General features: G+C 40.0%; 3 protein-coding genes across 6 annotated transcripts in view; 2 read left to right on the top strand and 1 right to left on the bottom strand.

The window, feature by feature from the left end:
• The first annotated feature begins 2126 nt into the window (after nt 1–2126).
• LOC138006444 (uncharacterized) lies at nt 2127–6489 on the top strand. Its single transcript, XM_068852775.1, has 3 exons — nt 2127–2367; nt 5172–5244; nt 5334–6489. Exons 1-3 carry the CDS (start codon nt 2173–2175, stop codon nt 6008–6010), a joined length of 945 nt encoding a protein of 314 aa, XP_068708876.1. The 5' UTR covers nt 2127–2172; the 3' UTR covers nt 6011–6489.
• A 1645-nt stretch (nt 6490–8134) lies between these two features.
• On the top strand, nt 8135–12484 carry LOC138006445 (microtubule-actin cross-linking factor 1, isoforms 1/2/3/4-like). 3 transcript variants are annotated; one of them, XM_068852777.1, is made up of 4 exons: nt 8135–8670; nt 9352–9541; nt 9919–10150; nt 12157–12484. In XM_068852777.1, exons 2-4 carry the CDS (start codon nt 9424–9426, stop codon nt 12482–12484), a joined length of 678 nt encoding a protein of 225 aa, XP_068708878.1. In that variant the 5' UTR covers nt 8135–8670; nt 9352–9423. The 3 variants fall into 3 exon arrangements, with proteins under 3 accessions (XP_068708878.1, XP_068708877.1, XP_068708879.1); XM_068852776.1 differs by lacking the exon at nt 8135–8670 and adding an exon at nt 8840–8924; XM_068852778.1 differs by lacking the exon at nt 8135–8670 and adding an exon at nt 8962–9281.
• Nucleotides 12485–12795: 311 nt separating this feature from the next.
• LOC138006443 (elongator complex protein 2-like) overlaps nt 12796–22500 on the bottom strand; it is a 23597-nt gene continuing 13892 nt past the window's right edge. For both annotated transcript variants that reach the window (XM_068852774.1, XM_068852773.1), the window contains exons 15-24: nt 21326–21406; nt 20454–20523; nt 19921–20028; nt 19172–19229; nt 18185–18257; nt 15666–15852; nt 15240–15358; nt 14165–14286; nt 13755–13856; nt 12796–12931 (exon numbers count right to left, since the gene is read on the bottom strand). In XM_068852774.1, the coding sequence (XP_068708875.1) occupies nt 12796–12931; nt 13755–13856; nt 14165–14286; nt 15240–15358; nt 15666–15852; nt 18185–18257; nt 19172–19229; nt 19921–20028; nt 20454–20523; nt 21326–21406 (1056 nt within the window). The remainder of the gene's footprint in view (nt 12932–13754; nt 13857–14164; nt 14287–15239; nt 15359–15665; nt 15853–18184; nt 18258–19171; nt 19230–19920; nt 20029–20453; nt 20524–21325; nt 21407–22500) is intronic.

The raw sequence follows: 22500 nt of genomic DNA, 5'->3' as shown, positions 1-22500 counted from the left end.
GAATATAGCTAAGCATTGATTTTTTTTCAAATCATCTTTTTTGAAAAAGTTATGGCTATTTCAGTATCGTTTATGTCTTTAAAAAGAACATTTTTCAGCTGGTACGATTTTTTTTTCGCGCACTGCTTGTGCAGGAATTTTTTTTTCCAGGTGAAACCCCCTGCACGAATTTTTTTTAGACAAATATTGCTTTTTTTTTAACAGTGAAATCTTGATTTATTATCTATGTTTTTGTGATTTATAAATTATTCTACACTCACAACAGACCAAAGGATACAGGCCACTTTTTTAATGCAAAACCTTTTCGAAAATGTACACACAGTGAGAGAGGAGGAAGCCACTTGGAATGGACGGCTTCCCTGTACATTTTTGCAGTCCCTGCCCTCTGGAATTCCTCTCCCACAGCCCATCATAATGATGCCATACTGTATTGTAGTGTGCATACATATTGTAGTGTGAATTAATTTATGCCACCTTTAATTTGCCATTTCATTCAGTGTGAGGAAAACACCTCAGTACACTAGATGTCTTTATTTATTAATAATAACATAGCAGGGCCTGGGGTAAGGCCCCAAGAATATTTTGAATAAGAATTATTTTTAATAGACACTGGCAAATATTATATAATTATTAAATAAAAGTCACAATTGGACCTTCCTTCTGCATGAATTTTTTTCTTTACCTTCTTCTTTGCGTGAATTTTTTTTCTTGGCATTTTCCCTTGCACGATTTTTTTTTTTGGTTTTTTCCTCACCCCCTCCTTTTCTAATGGTCCGTCCCTAATTAACAATTATTCGCCGAAGGCGAAGTGAATATTGGTGAATATTTACCGAGACGTAGTCGAGGTAAATATTCCCCAATATTTACTGAGCCTGAGGCGTAAAATTTTCAGCGGTGAATATCAAGAAAGTGCAAAACAACGGGCTAAAACAAGATAAAAAGGCACGAAAACTCCTAGATTGGCTTAGCAGCCACGCCTCCAAAATGTTACATTCACCGGGTAGCGCGGTGAATATAACACTGAATTCTTATATTCACCGCTGAGAATTATACTAATCATGTACACTCGACTCTCGGTTATTGCATTTCTGGCTTTCTGATTGGCTCCCCAAATTTCGATTCACCGAGGTTAGCAGTGCGCCAAGTGTCAGCGTGTCAACAAACTCTCGGCGCCAAGTTTAAGTTTTGTCCGGAAAAATGGCTGAAAACAACAAGTTTGAAGAGGTGTCTCCCTCGGAAATACAGCAACTTTTCGACCAAGGCCGTCTCAGTAAGAAGCTAAAAAGAAAGCAGAGTTCGGCATAAACATATTAAATGATACGAAACTGTAAAGTACAAAAGCTTGTAATTCTCCTGTGTTTGTACTTGATAAAATTAGCAAGGAAAAACCTCGTCGTGAAGTATCTACTGAAACAATTACTCCATTCGTGCTTATTAGATATGAGGTGATTATAGCCAACGAGGCGCGTATTTATCACCTCATATCCAATGCGCACTCATGGAAGAATTGTCAATTATCCGCACCCCCGTCTCAGAGCCAATTGAAAGCGACCTTAAGTAATCCACTCGCTGTTCGAAAAGAGTAGTGGACTACGTCATCGATCACCTGTGTTGCGGCCTAGCCTTCTTCTAGAGCAGGGGCATCTCAATGCATTTTATAGCAGTTTGTGACTTCATGTCAGGACTGGAACTACATGCCTTTCACTCGATTCGAAAGGGGTTCACATGGAGGCAAGTTTGACCACATTTTTAAACTAGCGAATAAAGCGAAACTTTGAGCAAAAGGCTTTCTGCCCGGGAAGACATTCACCCCAGCAACGACAAAAAAGAAACATTTATGCAGTTTAACAATCGGAAGAATGGCGCTTTTATGTATCGCTTTGAAAACGCAGTAGTACATACGCAAAAACGCAAGCATGTAACTTGTCAAATTGTCATTTGGGAAATATCACTAGTACTTGATGGAAGATGTGGTATTTATTAGCATATTTGTTCTTCCGATCAAGCTTTCTTTCCAAAAAGAACCACCAGAAAATGAGAGTGCAAATTTCACGAAATGAAGAAATTGAATTTAAGCATGTATTGACAGTGCACTCACTATGTCTAAACAAACCGACTGGAATACGAAACTTACTTTGTCATTGATTTTAACAGCCTATTTCAACATCATTTATGTATGCTTATAATACGGACAGATCAACGACAACGAATAAGAAACGTACGTATAGGGGTGATCAAAGAGAATTTTGTGAATACAAAAGACAAAACCACATTTTTGACAGGTGTTCTGAAAAAAGTTTGTGTTTGCTTGCTTTAATCGTAAAACCACAGCTACAAACACCAAGGCGCGACCCGTTTGAAATTACGGTAAGTGATCGAAATGTTTATTATTCCGGCCCCACCAATAAACAACTTTGCGGTGCTGATAAGAAAAACAAAGTTCCTAAATCTAAGAAACGAATACCACAACAATTAGAGCTTTGATCAAGCAAATCAACGCTACCAATCTCATTAAATTTCCAACTTAATACATATCTTCGTGTCCTGCTTCACTGATGCCTGACGGCTTGTTGATCTAGAAATTTGGAGACGTATTTTTTTATTCACACGATGTCAGACAAGGTAATACACACTTTCCCTAGCTAGTTTATCTATCAATTCGTGATCACCATTAAAAACTACTTTTCAAACTACCCGTTTGAAATTACGGTAAGTGATCGAAATGTTTATTATTCCGGCCCCACCAATAAACAACTTTGTGGTGCTGATAAGAAAAATAAAATTCCTAAATCTAAGAAACAAAAACCACAACAATTAGAGCTTTGATCAAGCAAATCAACGCTATCAATCTCTTAAATTTCCAAGTTAATACATGATATCTTCGTGTCCTGCTTCACTGATGCCTGATGGGTCCGTGTACCTTCCGTCCATTCAATTTTCATCAAAATAGAAAATTGAAAATTAGGAATGACAAATTTTGATTGTTAATTTTTGATATTCAGAAAAACAGAAATCATGGGTGAATTCTTAATTCTCCTTTGTTTTGGCCTTTCACATTAACATGATTAAGTAATATGCTCTGTTTACAGCTGCTGTTGCTTCAACTTCAGATTTTTTTTTCAAAAACCTTTAAAGGAAGAGCGGAGAGAATGCATCCGAAGAATGGTTTGAGTAAAAGAAGACATTACAGTTGTACTGTACTTCCTACGGGATTTGGCCATAGTGTTTACTAATACAAGCCCGAAAATTCTAGAAGAAAATGCATCATTCTTCTTCCACCAACTCGAAAGCGTTTGTAGTTGTGGCAAGTCCTTTGGAATATATTCGGAAGCAACAAGTTGCGAATCCAAAACGAACCGAATAGAACTTTAGGGCTGCCACATTCGGGGAATAATCCGAGCTTGACAGAGAAATTCGACACTCTTTACGGAATCGCTGAAGAATCTGAGCACACTTCTAACAAAATGATAGCTGAGTAGCTGCTGCTGAAAAACTAGAATTTCTCAAAGTTCATTTTTCTCATATCTATTTTTATAGCATCCTTTTATTGGCATCTCAAATATTTGAGTTTAAATAAAGTTTATTGTACTGTTGATTGCGCCTGATGATGACATGAAGAATTCGGGCTTTTTCTGCCATTTTATCTCGAAATTCTTTGTTCCTTGATGGTTTGAATAGAGAAACCGCACCAACTGTTAAGCAGGATTTGCAGAAATAGCTTTGATTGTAGACATCAAAGCCAGAGCTAGTGCTTTGTTTTTGTCGCGTCTTTACTTGAATCGTAGCTCCTTCGCAGCCGTTTTTAGGCTCGTCCCTCTCTCGGAGGGACGAGCCTAAAAAAGGCTGCGAAGGAGGCTACTTGAATCGCAGCGTGAGGTACTTTCCGGTAAAATCTGATTGGCTCACATTTATAGCACGACACATGATAACATCACTCTTGACAGGTGGGTGGCAGACGACTCGAATCAAATTGTTTCAGGCGTATCAGGCGTACTTTTAAGCGCCGTGTCTCTAGAAAAGTATGCTTGATCGCAGGTTAAATACGGCGTGAAGTATTAAACTCCCTTATACAAAGGCTGAACTGATAACTGCATACTTCCACAATGTTGAACAGGATTACCAAGAAACATCTCGAGTCCACCTCACTCCGGCCCCTAATTCAAGCCAACTTCACCACATACTTGGTCTCAAAAAACCTTGCCGCTACAGCAGAACGAGACAACATACAAAATCCCGGCACCTTTGCAGGGCATTCACCTGCCCGAAACTTTGAGCCGATGTACAGCCCCCTGCCGCTCTCCTCAAACATCCTATTTTTTAAGAGAGCGGGCGGCTGTACACAGGCTAGATATTTTCTTCTCTAACAAAAAAGACCTGGAGGCTCTATTCGATGTTTCTTTCAGAAACATTGAACATCTTTGTTTATACAAATTTCATTTGTCAACATTTGCCTCGAACCGTTGAACATGCCTCTTCGGTATGATTGAAAATTTTTCGAGCATCCTATTCTTTTAGGAGAGCGGGCGGCTGTTCACAGGCTGCAATAGGTATTTTCTTCTCGAACAAAAAAGACCTGGAAGCTCTATTCGATGTATCTTTCTGAAACATTGAACGTCTTTATTTAAATAAATCTGTCAACATTCAGTCTCGAACAGTTGAACATGTATGCCTCTTCGGTAATTTGTGTCAGGAGAAAACAGATTTCCTTCTACAAACAGTTTTTTACTCGTTAAATAGAAAAAAAAAAAAGGAAAAAAATACAATCTATATAACCTGCTGAACTAGTTGGTCGATATTATTATTACAAATAAAAGCGCCTTTGTTGGTTATACATGATAATAAATCAGCACCAACGTTAAATAATAAAAACGACGAACAACAATAGAAGACAATTCATGCACTTTAAAATCCTAAAACTTAAACATGCTTTAAAAAATAAAATTAAAAAAGCACATCTCTGCATTAAACAAAATATTTTTTCTTGTTAGCTGGGTGCTTCTTTGCCGTAGGCATACCTTGTTGGAGCGGAACACGGAAGTTTAAAACAGAAACGTGTTCAAAATACCGGCCAAATGATGACTTACATTAGCATACAGCATGCCAAAAAGATCAGTAAAATGATCATGCTAGAGAAAATTCTACGTTGATCTCCGCTACATATATACATATAGATATACATATCAAGATCGCAGACACACAGAAGTGCAGCTTGGCTAATCAGCGACTCAAAACACAACGCACAAGGTATGTACTCAAATGAACGTTTTTGTGAAAGTTCATTACAATTTATATTTCTTGTTTTGCTTTTTTGTGCTGGTGGCAAACACTTTCAGCAATGGCTCTTTCCAAGCGTCTCATAATTTTACTTTCAATCATGTTGTGGCCTTTTCTTTGCTGGGCTTCTGAATTGAGGATTTGTTTTCAAGAGACTGAGCGAAGCTCTCAGTGCCAAGGGCCATCGCACACTTGCAGCGGATGGAGTTCCAAACCTGCTTGGTCTTCGCCGTTCCGAGACGACACTGACAGCAGAGCCGGTGGCTGTCGCTATCAATGGAGAATCGAGGCAAATGGCGCCATCGACCCAAATCTGGGGTATCGCCTGTGTTTCCGGGAGACGGAGGGAAGTTCGCAATGCCAGGGAACACGAGAATCGTGTACTGGCTGGACCTTTTTCCCTGATTGGACAAAGCATTTTCGTGATGACACAGATAACAGATCTGGTGGGTGCAAATACGCTTGGAAGATCGAGTCGAGACGCATCAACCAGATTTCCAAGGAAGTGTGTCGAGTATGCTTCAAGGAGACAGAGGGAAGCTCGCAGTGTCAGGGAAGTCGCGAAAGCTGTAGCGGATGGAGCGCCCTGGGAATGAACATCCCCAACCCCGACTGGACCTCTCCATTCCGTGATGACACTGACAATCGCTCAGGAGGATGCTCGTATAGTTGGTTCTTGGATTGTACCTCCAGAAACAGGGCCATTTTTTGTCCAAGGAACAAACCGTGCTCCTGATCACTAAAGCAAGGATTTTCATTGAAAAAATAACTTGTCCGAAATGAAAAACAAGGGATAATGCATAATCATATCATAGCAAAAAAGGTTTCATAGGGAAATAGTTATGGATACTTAGCAGACATTACTTGATTTCAAAATAAAATGTGGTTGATCTTTTTCAAGTAACTGGGAGAAAGTCAACGAAAAAGCAATAAAGGGCTTAAAGGGTCAGAGAGTATTGCATTGTTGCTTGATCAGAGGTAACTTGTACGAGAATATTGACCCTCTTCACGAATTGGGCCCCCTTACCCAAGTGTCTTACGAAGTCGTGACAGGTTCCTTCTGCGGGGGCCGAAAACACCTCTTGAGAATAGTGTTTTTTGTTCAAATAAAACTTGGCAAGAGAGCTGTTTCTATGTCTAAAAACCGATCTACACCAAATAGTGATTTATGGTTTTCTGTAGCTGATAATGACTCAGAATTCGAAAAAATGAAAAAAAGAAGAAGCCAAAATCATCATACCTTGTTCGTGTACCCAGTCAACCGAACAGGCCTTTTTCGATATATTAAAATTCAGCTTGAAAGAGACGTTTAGACGACAAAAACAAAGGAAAGTGGATGATATGCAAATATTTTTCACATTCACTCCAACGTGTTTCCATTGTTTTTGTCCTCACTGCCTCACTATCAAGCTGAATATTTGATACTTCGAAAATGGCCTCTTCAATGAAGTGTGACATGAAATGTTGTCAGCAGTTTTCAATCCAACAAACCCTCTGTAATTTAAAGAGTGACAACTTTTAAGTCAAATGACAGTAAACAGGAAGAAAAAGTAATGCTGTGTTTAAGAAAACACTTGGGGGTGTTACTAAAAGAAGGAACCGTGGACCGCGGAACCCGCGGAACTTGCAGAACCACTTCAAAAACGCCTTCTCCCCCCCCCCCCCCCAAAAAAAAAAAAAAAAAATAAACGCTAGACTATTGTTTCTTTGCACGGTTTTTTTTGTTGGTGTGGTTTGTCGTTATTTTCTAACGCGCTGATTGATGGATAACCCGCGAAAGCGCGGTGGACTGGCCTGGTCATAATTTGAATGGCGGAAAGCTTTCTCAGAAGGAGCAACGTGAACCACCTATTTCATGTAATGGTTGTGCGATAGGTTTTAAAAGTTGAAAGTTGCCTTCAAATCAGGGGGTAACCAAAGCTTTCGTCGTATACATAATGACTCATAATATTACTCACTTTTAATTAAACCCGGTTAGAGAAATCAAAGGTTAACAAAAGAAATAACACAGAAAATCAACTGAAAAACTACAGCAAATAAATAGCAGAGTAAAAGTTAAAGAATAACAAACTGGAATTATGTTTCTTGGCAAGTCACTTGTAATGTATCACCACTTTGCAGATACAAAGATAACAGGAAAGTAAGGAAAATGTTCGTTGAAATTCCAACTGGAACGCAAACCTAACAGATTCAACACAACACATCTGTTCGTTTTTCGAAATCGGTAATTTCAACTCACGTTTAGGGTTGTTAAAGCAATGCAAACGGCTGAAAACCTTGATTCCTCTTCGAAAGCTTTCCGCCATTCGGCAATGACGTCGAGAGGTCACCACGTGACCAAGTTCAGTCCACAGCGCTTTCTTGGGCTTTCCACTGCCACGATCAGTCATTTATAGAGGATAACGACAAACAAGATAAACAAAAAACTGTGCATTTTTCAAACTTTAAGAAACAATAGTGGAGCGTTGTTTTGGGGGAAAAAAGGCGTTTTTGAAATAGTTCCTCAAGTTTCGCGGGTTCCGGGGGTTCCAGAGGGTCCGCGGTCCGCGATTCCACCTTTTAGTAACACCCAACACTGGGTTTATTTTTGACAACTGGTGATACAAGTTAACAGTCGACCAGTAAAGTTCCCTTTCTCCAAACTACCTGAATGCAAAGCTGGCCTTGTGCTAGAGCAGGGGCATCTCAATGCATTGTATAGCAGTTTGTGACGTCATGTCAGGACTTGAACTACATGCCTTTCACTAGCGAATGAAGCGAAACTTTGTGCAAAAGGTCTGCTGCCAGGAAAGACATTCACCCCAGCAAAAACAAATTAAAACCTTTATCAGTTTAAGAATCGGAAGAATGGCGCTTTTATGTATCGCTTTGAAAACGCTGTATTTCAAACGTCTCTATTTTAATTAGGGCGTTTTGAGGTAGTACATACGCAAAAACGCATGCATGTAACGGCAAAAAACTCCCTAATTGTTATATGGGAAATGTAACTAGTGCTTGATGGAAGATGTGGTATTTATTAGCATATTTTTTCTTCCGATCAAGCTATCTTTCCAAAAAGAACCACATGAAAATGAGAGTGCAAATTTCACGAAATAAGAAATTGAATTTAAGCGTGTATTGACAGTACACACACTATGTCTAAACAAACCGACTGGAATACGAAACTTACTTTGTCATTGATTTTGACAGCCTATTTCAACATCATTTATGTATCCTTATAATACGGACAGATCAACGACAACGAATGAGAATCGTATAGGGGTGATCAAAGAGAATTTTGTGAATACAAAAGACAAAACCACATTTTTGACAGGTGTTCTGAAAAAAGTTTGTGTTTGCTTGCTTTAATCCTAAAACCACAGCCACAAACACCAAGGCGACCCGTTTGAAATTACGGTAAGTGATCGAAATACTTATTATTCCGGCCCCATCAATAAACAACTATGTGGTGTTGATAAGAAAAACAAGGTGCCTAAATCTAAGAAACGAAAACCACAACAATTAGAGCTTTGATCAAGCAAATCAACGCTATCAATCTCATTAAATTTCCAACTTAATACAGATCTTCGTGTCCTGCTTCACTGATGCCTGACGGCTTGTTGATCTAGAGATTTTGAAACGTATTTTTTATTCACACGATGTCAGACAAGGTAATACACACTTTCCCTAGCTAGTTTATCTATCAATTCGTGATCACCATTAAAAACTACTTTTCACCCCTTCAAATAATAAATTTTATCGGATAGTATTAGAGAGCACGTAAATTATCCGGAGTTCGAAACAAATTTGTCAGTCAGGCAACTTGGCTAAATAAGGCAATCTTTTCGGATCAGGGGTCGCTGAATTTTCTTCCCGATATCTAATGAATGAGATCGTATTTTCAGGCTAGCGCTTGCGGATTAGATCAACCGGTCCCGTTGCTGCGAAGTTGACATAGAAACAGGATCCAGAGCTTTTACCTTCCACAAATCTTTCTAAACAATACTGACTTCGCATATTACAAGCAAGTAATACCACACTTCAAGAGCTTTTGTATATATTATTTTAAATTTAATCATTTTCATTTTACTCAAACAGAAATCGGATTCCCAATCTGAAGCTTCTTCGCTGATCTCCTCCAAAAAGATATTAAGCGACTTTCAAGATCGCATGTTAGAATGGATGAACAAGAACTACAGTCGAATAATGGATCTCTTTCGGAGATTTGATTCGGACAACAGTGGTACAATTTCATACGAAGAATTTGCGGCTGGTATGAAAGATTTAGGTGAGTTAGGTTCGAGTGTATTTACAGCTTCGACCGGAAACTGGTTTTAAACCGCAATCAAACGAAAAAAAAAACATTTCATTTCCATTTTTTGTTTCAAAATTTTACCACGGATGTCTGAATTTGTCAAAAATGAATATTCCGGCTAAATGCACTCTTTTTTTCTTTTAACAGGGAGGTCCAACTTTTTAGAGAAGGATGAACATTATTGCTTTTGGTTAATTTTTTTAGTCTAAAAAACGTTTAAGTCGTTTTAAGTGAAAAACATACAAACAAAAGTAAATCTATACAAACGTGGCACTGCGCATGACAAAGAGCTCGAATGGGGTGGCTCAAGAGTGTACTCTAAATTACTTTTTTGGGTTAATTCTTAAAAGGCGCTCCTGCAACGCAAGTAGAAATCTACGTAATGGCCATGTCACTGGATGCAGATGGAGACAAACAACTCAGTTATAACGAGTTTAAGAAGCTGCGACCGGGTCAAAGAAGAGCCACAAATGTGAAGAAGGCGGATAGCCTTGAAGAAGACGACGAACCTACGGCGAAACTGCAACCCTGTCCCCACTGCAAAGTGGGATTGTGGGAGCCTATCGTTGAAAACGTCTCTGGGTATGTCATCAGCCATCAGTGACGGCTGATCTATGCAGTAAATACCTCTATTTAAATTTGTTCCAGTTTCAAAACGCTGCTGATCCAAAACCTGTGCAGTAACGACAACGACAAATTAATTACTAGGGAGATTCAGCACGCTACGTTTATGAGACGCGGGCGGGAGCCGGAAGTTAACATCCCGCACGCCAGGACGGTGGTCTCTCCCATATCTTTAAACCAATCGTGTCTAATAGTGAAAAGATACTTAGCAGTATGAATGTGGTAGAGTGAAACAAGACAAGTTAAAAAGGAAAGCAGTGAACTTCCGGTCGCCGTTCTTGGCTCAAAAACCGTCGTGTGCTTAGGCTCTCTATTTGTGTCTGTGTATGTTGCTTGTGGTTATGATTGCCTTGCTAATGAAGATTAGGCTTTCGCAAAAGCAACATACATTAAGGCGCATTAATTTGCCGTTAATTGCTGTCTTTTAACCCAATTCAAGGCACTGATGATCAAGACGCAACTGCGCATGTCACTTGTTCACCTGTTGGCGTGACTAATGACGACCAGGACATAGAGCTTAAGGCAGTCACGAAAAGGCAACTGTAACACGTGACAATAGACCATATTCGTATTCTCAGCAATGGACTGCAAGTAGATTGCAAAGGAGGCTAATGGGGGGAATATATTAAAAATTAGTATATACTCACTCAGTGATCTTGGTGTTTCAATCAATTTGATTGGTTCGCTAACTCGGAGTAATTGAGCATTATTCACTCCCTAAGGAGTGAATAATGCTTGATCCAAGAAAAACAAAATGGCCGGCGTAAACTCGCCAGCATTTATGAATCGGAAATATTGAGAATACAAGATGATGCTGTGCTACAGAAGACAAAGAAGGCCACAAAATTTGGCCTGAAAGTTTTCAAAGGTAAGAGAAGAGTTCATACTTTTGCCAACCAGTGTTTGACTTCGTTTTTCCAGATAATTATTGCTGAAAATTAAACAATCAATCACGCCAACAATTTGTTTCATTCGGAGTAATTCTCTCTTGTAGGGCTGGTCACCCACCAAAACGAATTTGTTAGAGAAATCGAGGAATTAAAAAAATGTTTAAGAAAGTTCCACATGGTTGCAAGGAAACAAGACGGGTCACTTTACAACAAACTAACGCTCACCTCAATTAGAGCCACCATTTCATGTGGATCCTTTACCAACTGCACTTTCAATTTCCATTTCAAATGAACCTCAAAAACTTTGATCGAACGGTGAAAATGTTTTAACAAGCAGACTTTCGATTTAGATTGCGGATTTAAACGGTGCTAAATGACCACTTTGCTGTTTGTGACGAGGATTTTAACGAAGGTTATTTAGATTTGCCATGTTTGAAGCTTCTGTAAACACTTTCGCGCATACTTTGTGCCGCTTGCACGTTTTCCACGCATGAATTGAGATGCCAATTAAATCGACTTTGGATGGTTTTTTTCTGCAATTGTTGTTGAGATCACTTCGTGAGTATATACTAAAACAATTATTCTTTTCAATCTCGGTGAAAAGTGGCAGAATATTCATCGCCCCTTTTCACCTCGATTTCAAACTAAGAATAATTGTTAAGTATTTGCATTTGAAAAGATTCCCTCGCATTAGCCTACATTGCAAGCTAGTTCCAGTCCAATGCTGAGAATATGAATAATCATGGTCTATAATTCAAGATGGAGCCGTCCAGAGAATTTGAAAACAAAAATAAGCGAGTCAAGCAAATTTGACTGTTCAACGTTATTTTCTATAGTTAATTAATTTATTATACCTTGTTTGTGGGGGGGGGGGGGAACGTTTCGTTACATCAAAGCCAAAACGCACATGAAATGAATAACCTGTGATTAAAACGATCTGTTTTCCTGGCTAGTCAAAAAAAAAAAAAAAAAAAAACCAGAAAAGAAATAAAAGTTTGCCCGGCTAGTTGCTTGTTCAGCGTATCTCGCTAACCTGTAAACTGTTGATTGCTTCACTTTTTGCCTTTTACTCAGGTATCTCATGTTGGACTTGCGCAGTTTATCTTTTCAGAACTTGACCTCGCTCACTGGCCACATAAGCTCGCAAGTGCCTTCCAACATCTCCATATATGGAATATCGCTGATTGTGAAGAAGGAGCTTGGACCGTGTGCGTTGAACATACGAATTTATCATCAGGAAGATGGAGAAACGACGGAGGAGATGGATCCCAACAAGAAGCTCACGGACTTTGGGTTTGTTGGAACGTTGCCACCAGACAAACCTCAGCCGCTTATATTACTTTATGACTACGATTATCCCTTTCTAGACTGTCCAATCTTAATGGCAAACTTTTCTGTTTAAAAGACGAAGAACCGAGCTCAAGTTCGTTCTCAAAAGACCAGAAAGCGAGCTCAAATTTTCTCTGATACTTACAACCCCAAATAACCATGACAACGTGATTAAAGGTCGAATCACTGCCATATCCAATCCCTCCTGCTTTTTTCCCGCGTTTTTCTGACTCAATGTCTGATGGAATATCAGCATGAGAGAACATTGAGGGAGGAGTGGGAGCGTTCTTTCCATAATTAAAGTCATATTCCACGCCCTTCATCGAACGCGACACCCAGGTGATGCGTGACAATAACACACTCAGTCAGCAACATGGAATGACGTCACGTGGTTATAAAGACATCGTATATCCTAACGCTGTGGTCCAGGCTGCAGCTCCCCAGCTGCAAACAAGAGCTTTTGCTTCGGTCTTTCATCGGTCGCCATCTCAAACGACGAACGGTAAGCACGTGAGAAATTCTGCACGAAATATTCAAGAAATGTAAGGGAAAAAAACATAACTACAACTTTAAATCTTGAATTGACCGCGCTAATGAAGGCTTTTCGTGAGAGACATCACCTTTATGATGAAACTGAGAAATATCATGAAAATCAACGGTAGCATATTTACTTGTGATCGAGAATAGAGTTGTCGCCAATTGCTTTATTGCGGTCTATTGAGTGTCCAGAAAAAAATCTAGCGATTGGTTTGGGTGATTGGCTTAACAATTCACGACAATTAGCGATACTTTTTTTCCAGCCAATCACCGCCCAAACCAATGTGACGACTTTCCCGCGCGAATTTTCGCGCAGCACTGGTTACTATGGATTTGCTTCGTATCCCGATTGTCCCAATGGAGTAACTGCGTCTTCTGTGTTTGGTTTAAGTACTTAATTGCTACTTAGCCTTAGCACTAAACTGAAATCCGCAGTAAAAGTAATTTTGCAAGTGCTTGAATCTAGTTTACGAAGCAAACATAATACGCAAACCCCATGAATTTTTTTGCCAATTGCTCTAACAAAAGACCCTAAGGAGTTAGCGCATGTTGGTTGCGCCTACAGTCTACTCGAAACAAGCCCTTAGCTCTTGCGTAATTTATCTCAAAGCCAATTATCCAGGTGCATGTATTTGCCTTGGGTCATAGTTATAAATCCTTTGATTGTCAGCGTTTGCTGTGATTGTTAAATTTCCCTTGACTCCTACATTGAAAAGAATAAAATTGGTTTATCGGCCCGTTACAGACCACTCCGGCAAAAACATAAACCAGTAAAGTTGATCAGTTTAAAATATATATCAGGATACGACTGGTCCAGAGAAAGAAGTATATTCCACTCTGGACTTGGCCGCAGACCCCAGGAATAAAGTACAATGCGGCCAGACTCGGTTCCAACAGCTACGAGGTATCTAAAAGGAGATAGGTACACCAACAGTGAGATATAAACCATCCTGTACGATATACGCGTTCGATGAGAAGTTTAAAGGGACACATACAGTCACTGGAAGTACTTCGAGATGACGATACAAAATTGGAAAAATGCTAACCTGTGAATGGACAACTTTTTGCATTTTCAGCAATCTGTTTCACGATTTTGAAATTAGGCAATACAACAAGAACCAAATATATCAACGCTCCATCTCTTCTTTCGCGTTTGTCAACAGCCTGCAATAAACGCTGGTATTAAGAAAATATTAGCCACGAAACTTAAACTTACGTTGAAGCATTGATTGTCCCTGGAGCTACATCTACCGCTGTGGTAGGTTCTCCGACATCTAAAGGACTACCAACAGCTTCCCAGGTGTCTGTAGGGGGGTCTCTGTCACCCCATATTATCACCTACAAGCGAAACAAAACAAATTAGATGTATGACATTTCATCATAAACCCATAAGGGTTGAAACGTGTAACGGCCCCTTGTGTGCTGGGTAACAAGCTTCTGAATATTCAATTCGTTAAGTACCATATTTGGAACAACAAGAGAGAAACATTCAACCAATCAGTTCGCACGAACAGCGTGACGCAATACCACCAATGTTCTCGCGCGAAATTAACTGGAGCGAGGGGTTTCCAAATATGGTACTTAGCACTGAATATTCGGAAGCTGTGAACGCGCGTTACACGTTTGAACCCTTATGGGTTTCTGATTTCATATAATCTGATCAACGAATCGAAAGTGGTTCAGCGTTGTCTGTACTCTTATCGACAACGATATTCGTCAACACAGTGGTCAAAATGTCCGCCTCGTGAGTCCACAATATTCAACGCTAAAGGCAAGTGTTTATTTCAGAGCGTGACCAAAATCATGACACAAAGAAAGAGCAAGCGTTGTTTATAACTTTCTCGCAATATGATTGGTTTATTTCCCAAAATGGGCTTCCCTGATTGGTTATTACATTGCGGGACAAATTGATGCGAGTATGACGCGTACAGCGTTGTCTAGAGTCTTATCGACAACGGCAAATTAGCCAATCAGATTGCGAGATTACAAGCAATTGTGGTAAAAAAAAAACATTTCATTCACCTCTCATGGCTTATAACTTGAACTCGCAAGTGATCGGCTCCCAGCTGAGTTGATAGCTCAGTTCGTAGAGCAGGGAAACTGCATTGGTTCGAATCTCGTCCAACCCTGGGTTTTTTCAGGATACCTTGGAACTTGTTTTCCAACATTACAACTTAAAAGTTGCAGCGATGACCTTTGCAACTTTCATGTCAAAACAAATCAATTCAGATCGCGAATGATGATTTTCATGCAATGATGCAGGCGAACTTCAGTGGCCATTTGCCGTATACCTTTTTGTCCCTCGAAGCTGTAGCAAAAAATTTATCATCTCCAGTCCAGGCACAAGACCAAATAATCCTTGCATGCTGATTGGTTTTGTTGCTTCGAGCCACGAGTCGAAACAATGACCCTATAAGAAAGTAAACAAAACGTTTACTTTCGAAAAATTGTTTCCAAAGAAACTTGAATGCAGTCCCGGCCAGGAGATAGAAAGAAATTCTTAGAGGTCGTAAAAATAAGAAATGGAGTAGGAAATCCCGATTAAATAACAATCAAGGAGGACAGCTTTTGCTATAAATAGTACAAGCTAAGCGGACTGGAACCCTACTCCAGTCCTAGGCTTGTCAGTCTTTTAAAAAAAACCTCTCAGATTTGTCTCCGACTAGAATAAATTAAAAATTGATTAAAAAAGGACCCAAGTGTCACTTTGCTCTCACCTTCCTCGCATTCATACTTTCTTTTAAAGACCGACCAACAGCGGTCACGTGACACCGACAGAAGTCGCTGACCGCTGTGATCGAAGGACATTTGAGTAACTGTGAGCGTATGAGAGGCAAGTGAGCAAACCTGCCGCCAGGTCTCAGTATTCCATAAAATGATCGCCGCGTGTTCAGCTTTCGAGGCCTGAAGGACAAAAATTAAACAAGTCTTCTTCAATGAGATCCAAACAAGTGTCAGTCAGGAAAACTAAGGGGAGTAGTGTGGGTGGAGTTGTTACGCGAAAGGTGAAGTGTTTTGTACGAATAATCGGCAACAAGAGCTCCTGTACATTACAATGTATCGAAAATAACAGAGTTTAAGCAAAGACAACGCCAACGTCAACGTTTTAAATATCACTTAGCACTACCGTAAGCAATTTATGATCACTCCATCTTGTTCGAGCTGAACCTGAATGCGAGAGAACTCTCCTGTAAATGGATTGGTTAAAACGGTTTTAAGGAGAATATAAAAATGAACGAGTTACAGTTCTGTGACCACGTTGTCGTCAAAACGTCAAATTTGGCGATTTTACGTTCTTGGGGAGTTTAAAGGGGCACTGTCACGCATAATTTGCTGTTTTTAGGTCAAACGGGGGTAAGGATCAAAATTAGTACTTTGGCCCACACGTACAACATTCCCGACAACGCATGCGCACTGACACGATATGAAATATATTCATGGCACAAAGAGCCATTCCTATTAAATGTTTGGTGTCTTTCTGAAGACACAGTCTCCAAACTTGGAAAAAACTGGCCAGTTTTTTTCAAATGTTTACTCCATTTCCATCCTCTCCATCCTTGGCTGCAAACGACAAATAATAGTTTCAGTGCACTTCAATGGCCATTGGCAACAAACCTACAGCATTATTTTGTGGTTTTCATTGATGCAAGGACCTCTTTTAGTGTTTTGAAGTTTGACTAAAATAGCTTGACACTGCCCCTTTAAGATCTACCACGGCAACGTCGGTCGAAACGTCACCTCAAAATATAACTGTCTTTTAAAATTATTCCATCGCGTTCACGTCACACAATTTTAGTGAAATGTCCTCAAAAATACATTCGTATATATGAGCGGTTTCAGAGTAAAATAGAGAAAAAAAGGTCACATTTGTATGCTCGCGTTGTCGTCAAAACCTCATATTTGGTGATTTTACGTCGTTGTGATGCAGAGAGCCTCAAAACTATGTGCTAAAATTTGTGCAACACGTGCATCACCATAATTTGACCGCTTTTTACCAATGATATTAGTGTTTTGTGACGTCCTCGTTGCCTTAGCCGTCGTCATTTCACTTTAAAATCCCTGTTGTTAAGTAGAGTACGACAAAGGAACACTCTGAAATGCATGCGGCACGTGCAGCAGGATTATTTTACTTCATTCTTGCTTTGTGGCGTTCTCGATGCCATAGCCGTAGACGTTGCTCAAACTGTTACCGGGTATATATACGGGTGTTAGCTCCCGCCATATTGTAAGGACGGTGCCTACTATTGTTATTGCGCATACGTTCTGCGCATCTCGAGATACTCGGATTATGGGTGGTGCTTATTAATACAGGGATGTTTTTGCGCGGCTCAAAACTATGCGGAGAAAGCAGAACTTAGCAAGTGATCTTGGTATCCAAAAAGAAAATTGGGGGTAACCGTGCATTTTTCAGAGATAATTAAGCTTCAAAAAGTAACAACACTATCCGACGTTTCGGAGTGAGACATGACCCCATTATCAAGGTTAAACTGAAATGGACAATTCGCAATTTAAATATAACGGGCGTTAGGTCAAAACAAAGACTTTTGCATAAATTGAAAAAATTGTAAATATCTTAGTGTCAACTATCGTTTAATTTCCATTTATGCAAAAGTCTTTGTTTTGACCTAACGCCCGTTATATTTAAATTGCGAATTGTCCATTTCAGTTTAACCTTGATAATGGGGTCATGTCTGACTCCGAAACGTCGGATAGTGTTGTTACTTTTTATTCTTAATACGTTTTCTAAATCGATCCTTCTTAAATTAAGCTTCAGTTTGGAATAGGACGCCATACATTGCTTTGTATTTTAAAGCTTTTCAAAAATATTGTTGATTAATTATCTTCGAGAAATGCGTGATTACCCTCAATTTTCTTTTTGGATTTCAAAAACACTCGTTAAGATCTGCTTTTCGCGCATATTCAGTATACCGCGCAAAAATACCTTTGAATTAGTAGGCACGGTCCTTAATCCAATCAGAACTTGTTTCGCACACGTTTCCGATGCTTGACGACAGCGTAATCAATTTGATTGGCTATGAACTAAATAGTTGATTGGCCAAAGAAATAACTTCAGTTATGGCTTCCCTGCACTCAACTAAAACACCGCTCGAAAAGCGACCGCAAGTAGTTTGATAAATTGCGCACTTTTTAAAAAAGTAATCAGGGGGTTGGAACGCGTCTGAGGCCTGTCTTTTCCTGTACTGTTAAACTAATTAAGTTCATACAAATTTAATACCTTACACGCGGAAGCCAATAGCGTCCCATCAGGACTCGACGCCACGCAAAATACTTCATAACCATGTCCATATCTATAAACGTGAGTACAATAGGTGAGAAATGATGAGTTCGAAGATTGCAAAGAATCCTTATTTAGCTCGAGTTCATAATTTCAGTTATGCGAGAAAGCTGCAATCTCACGCTGAATATGGCAGGGCAATTGTCACCTGAATCTTGTTTGAGAGGCTTAAGGCCCGTTTAAAAGGTTTCAACATTTGCTTCAACATGCATTCAACACTTTGTTGAATCAAATGTTCGGTGCGTTTCAACAGATCGTCCAACGTTAACATTGTTGAAAGCGTAGAAAATGTTGAAAGCTTGTTGAAAGCGTGTTGAATCAAGTTTAAATCGGTGTAAACTTTCATTCAACATCAATTCAACTTTTCCTTTGTTCTCGAAAATGTTGAGTGGTGTTCAAGCCGTTTGAACACTCTGTTCAACACTTGTTGAACACACGCATGCTCACATCAGGCCGCAAAAGTCAATATGGCGTAGTTTATCTGGACGAGAGAGACTGGTTTCTAGTTCTTAGTTCCTCGCAATTAAATTTCGCGAAAGAGTTGTTTCTTTTGTTGGCGCAATGTTGGAACAGTTTGAACGTCCTCTGCACAACTTTGTTTTTGCGTCCAACATTTGCCCAACATCCGTTCAACAAAAAGGTGAACGAATGTTAGGCAAATGTTGAAACTGTTTATACTGGCCTTAAGCTTTCGCGCGTCTTCTATGGCGAAGTAGTAAACCATCCGAGGCTATCGCTTCGACTTTCTACAACAGCACTATGATTTTTTCCAACTGTCCCCAAGTCATCGTCGAAAAAAGTTCAAAACTTCAATTTACTTCAGTTGTCTGTTGTCAGGGGTGCAAACTTCATGATCTATGCAACCCAGTAAAATACTAAATCGAATTCGTTTTCATTCACGAAACAAGGAAGCAAGAATTTACTCACAATTTCTGAACTTCCGGCCATAAAGTGTTCTGGAGCAGGATATCTTCGGTAGGAGGCTCTGCAGATAAGCAAGGCATAAAGCGAAAGGTCGTTTTTTAAAAGTCGTTTATGTCCAGAAAAGCATGCGACGACAAATTTCACAAACTTTCACGTTTTTTGTCAAACCGTTCCAAAAACGCTATTTTCACAACGATTCTTGGGTCCAGAAATACACGTTACCACAAATTTTACAAATTAAGCGGGTTTTTTTTTTAAACAAGTCATCCAAAAAATTTATTTGTAACCTAATATCTATTTTTTTTCTTTACCGGCTTTTCTCTTTTTTTCTTGCCTTTCACTTTTTTTTAAAAAGAGAAGTACTGTTCCTCTAAATGACACGTTTGAAAAAAAATTGGCGAATTTACTGCAAGATTTTGGAACCATAGGGAACTTGACCCCCGATGTGAAAAATGATCAGAAAAGTAGGAAGGAGCGGTTCGAAACACGAAAGCCTGAACCAGGTTGTTCAAAAAGTGCTCAGCGTTATCCGCTGGAAAAATCCCTATCCAGCGTGTATCCACTGGATAATATATTCTTGGCTTGCACTCACGTGATTAGACGGCGATGTTGGTGTACAAAACAAAAGCAAGGCAGAATTTTTTCGCTTTTGTCCAGTAAACCAACATGGTCACCATGACGTCAGATGGAAGCCAAGGATAGTTCTCTTCCTTTCAAACAAGTTCGGGTTGGCCTCTTATCGCAATACAAACCATTTAAGGAGACTGGTGTGAAGGGGGCAGGCTCCTCGCTGGCAAACGCTGAGGCTTTCATAGGTCTCGCTGGGTCCTCAAGATCTCGTCTCAAGCTCTCTATATCACCTGCGAGAACAAAGTAGAGGGTTTAAATTAAATGCCATTAAAAGTAATTACCACAACTGACTATTGGCTTAAGTATCTCTCGGGAAATCTCAGCTATTCGGAAGGAAAGGAAGAATTAACTGTGACTTGATAGCACGAGATTTCCTCGGCTTAGCGCCAGCTGCATGTATTTGCTTGACCACGTGACCAAAATAAAAGGAGGGATCTGGTGACGAGAATAGTATTTGTTTTGCTTGATAGCGCCGACTGGCTCATTTGACAGACTGACGTTTGTTGGTGGTCACGAACACGCTGTTATTTGATTCGTAAAATATAATGTCACGTGACAACAAACTGGGTTTGCATTTGTGACATACTAGAGAATACTGACAAGAGAGCTGCTCTGTAACGTTTATTCATTGATTGCGTTACAGTGATTCTCTTACCTTCAAAAACAGCTTTGTTAGACAAACCCAAAGCAGGTACGCTAGCTCCGACAGGTAAGCTCTCATGCAGCTGGTGAAAAATATAAATATCGCTGTCATGTATAGTGAAGTCATTAATGACGTCACAAATTATTTTGAATGTTCCTTGTTTATTCAGTGGCCGACTGCGAGTAAGGGCGTTTAGCAGGTCAAGCATTATCAGGTGAAGTGAAGTGAAGCGAAGTGAGGCTATTAGTCTCTCCCCACGGTGCTTTTCAGGACTAATTTACAATACTTTGTGGGGGACTTTAGCCTGACTGCTTGTTACGCCGTTACAATTAATTTTAAGGAAGTGAAAGATGCCTCCGTCCAGATAAGGTCAGACCAAAACACCGGGGACTGCGTCCCCTACTCATATCGAATGGTGAGTGGGTTCTTTAACGTCCCATACTATTTAATTTCCAACAAGGCCTATGAGACGGGACCTCCGGTTTACAGTCCATATCTGAGAAGACTTGAAAGCCAAAGGTAGCACTTTCTCCTCAGTTATTTTAAGACCCTGAGTGTTGGTCCGGCCGGAGTCGAACTCACGACCTTCGGCATGGCGGCCAGATGCTCAACCAACTGAGCCACCGGTGCGCGGTGGCATCATCATTGGCTTCAAACAAAAACAAGACAAAATAAGGGCAAAAAGGAATCTTTCGTTTTTAAAGACCTGTCTGCACGTATTAATAACAAAGATACCCAAAAAATTTAAATACATATCGTTCCTATTGAATAACGAGAGCTTTAAGGAAAACGCAAATGAAACGAGCGAATAAGCGCGAAAATTGCCTTACAAGACGAAACATAAGCTACATAAAGCAATTAAAAGAGGCATTGATTTTAGAAACCTTGTCGTTTGTATCTTGTACGTCACAGAGTGCTCGAAATGTTTCCATGAACTGACGAGGCGCACTAAATACCCTTAGAACCTGAAACGAACAAACAATCTATTAAATTATTTTGATCCTTCTGATATCAAAGGCATCGTCAAATTAAGGCTTTCATTTTTTTGGAGGAGAGGCCAACGAAAGGCACTAAAATAAGAAACGCAGCCACAAATGCATTTTTTTATTCATATCTTTAACTTTGTCGTTCGTTGACCTCCAAATACCGAGGACCTAAAAGTACTAATCAGTTTATGAACCTTGCCTCAACGAATAGAGAGCAAAAGCAAGAGAATTCAAGGAGAAGGAGAAGTAAACGAATCTCCTATATTTGCCCGTATCCCGATGAAAATTACAGTATTTGAAATTTAATGTTGGTTCTGTGTCATTAAGTGCGTGGTTATGTCAAGGACGACACCTTATTCGTCTGTTAAGCCTGGTTTTCACTAGCGATGCAAGCATCAGCGCAAGCTTTAACACAAGCACAAGGGCGCTTATTTCACCGTGAAAACGGGCCTGACGAAAGCATAAGCACACGCGCAAAGGATCAAAATATTTCTTTTTCCTTGTGCTAATGCTTGCGTTTTCTTGCGTTCGCTTAAGTTGTGTGACAACGGGAAGAAACGCAAGCATAACGGAAGCTGTGATGTTCGTACAACGAAAAACACCCGTTCCAGATTCCACTCAGCGCAGCGCCGCGTTGTAAGAGGGAACAAGGAACTAGCGAACCTTTGTCTCTGCTTTGTGTGCTTGTGCTTGCGTTATCGTTATTGTTTTCACTTGACACGAATCTCTTGTACTTGCGTTTATGCTTGCGTCGCTTGACATAATGTGAAAGCCAAGGCTTTACTGTGAAAGAGGATCGAGCTGTCATGAAAACAACATAAAAATAACCAACGCAGCATGGGCCATTCTCGACCCCAGAGCTCTTCTCTTGACTGAGGGAGAGAAGAGCTCTGAGGAACCCTGAAACAAAGTGTCTTGTCATTGGTTCTAGTGAAGAACAATCAAAAGCTTCTCTAATTGGTGCATTCATGTTAGCACGAGGAGTGAGCAGGTGCCGTAAGGTTCAAATAGCCAAGTTTTGGCTATAAGAACCGTACGGCGCATGTTCTCCTACAGAGAGTTTCCCAAAGCCT

Source organism: Montipora foliosa, chromosome 6, assembly GCF_036669935.1.
Source record: "Montipora foliosa isolate CH-2021 chromosome 6, ASM3666993v2, whole genome shotgun sequence".
Classification (NCBI taxonomy): Eukaryota; Metazoa; Cnidaria; class Anthozoa; order Scleractinia; family Acroporidae; genus Montipora; species Montipora foliosa.
This window is presented reverse-complemented; position numbering and strand designations above follow the sequence as displayed.

Excerpts from the sequence above, each read along its gene's own strand:
- LOC138006444 (XM_068852775.1), top strand. The coding sequence starts at position 2,173 with ATGTATGCTTATAATACGGACAGATCAACGACAACGAATAAGAAACGT. Across the intron at positions 2,368-5,171 it reads GCGACCCGTTTGAAATTACG|ATATACATATCAAGATCGCA; the intron begins GTAAGTGATCGA and ends ATATACATATAG. Across the intron at positions 5,245-5,333 it reads CTCAAAACACAACGCACAAG|CAATGGCTCTTTCCAAGCGT; the intron begins GTATGTACTCAA and ends AAACACTTTCAG.
- LOC138006445 (XM_068852776.1), top strand. Across the intron at positions 9,542-9,918 it reads GGCTGGTATGAAAGATTTAG|GCGCTCCTGCAACGCAAGTA; the intron begins GTGAGTTAGGTT and ends AATTCTTAAAAG. Across the intron at positions 10,151-12,156 it reads ATCGTTGAAAACGTCTCTGG|GTATCTCATGTTGGACTTGC; the intron begins GTATGTCATCAG and ends CCTTTTACTCAG.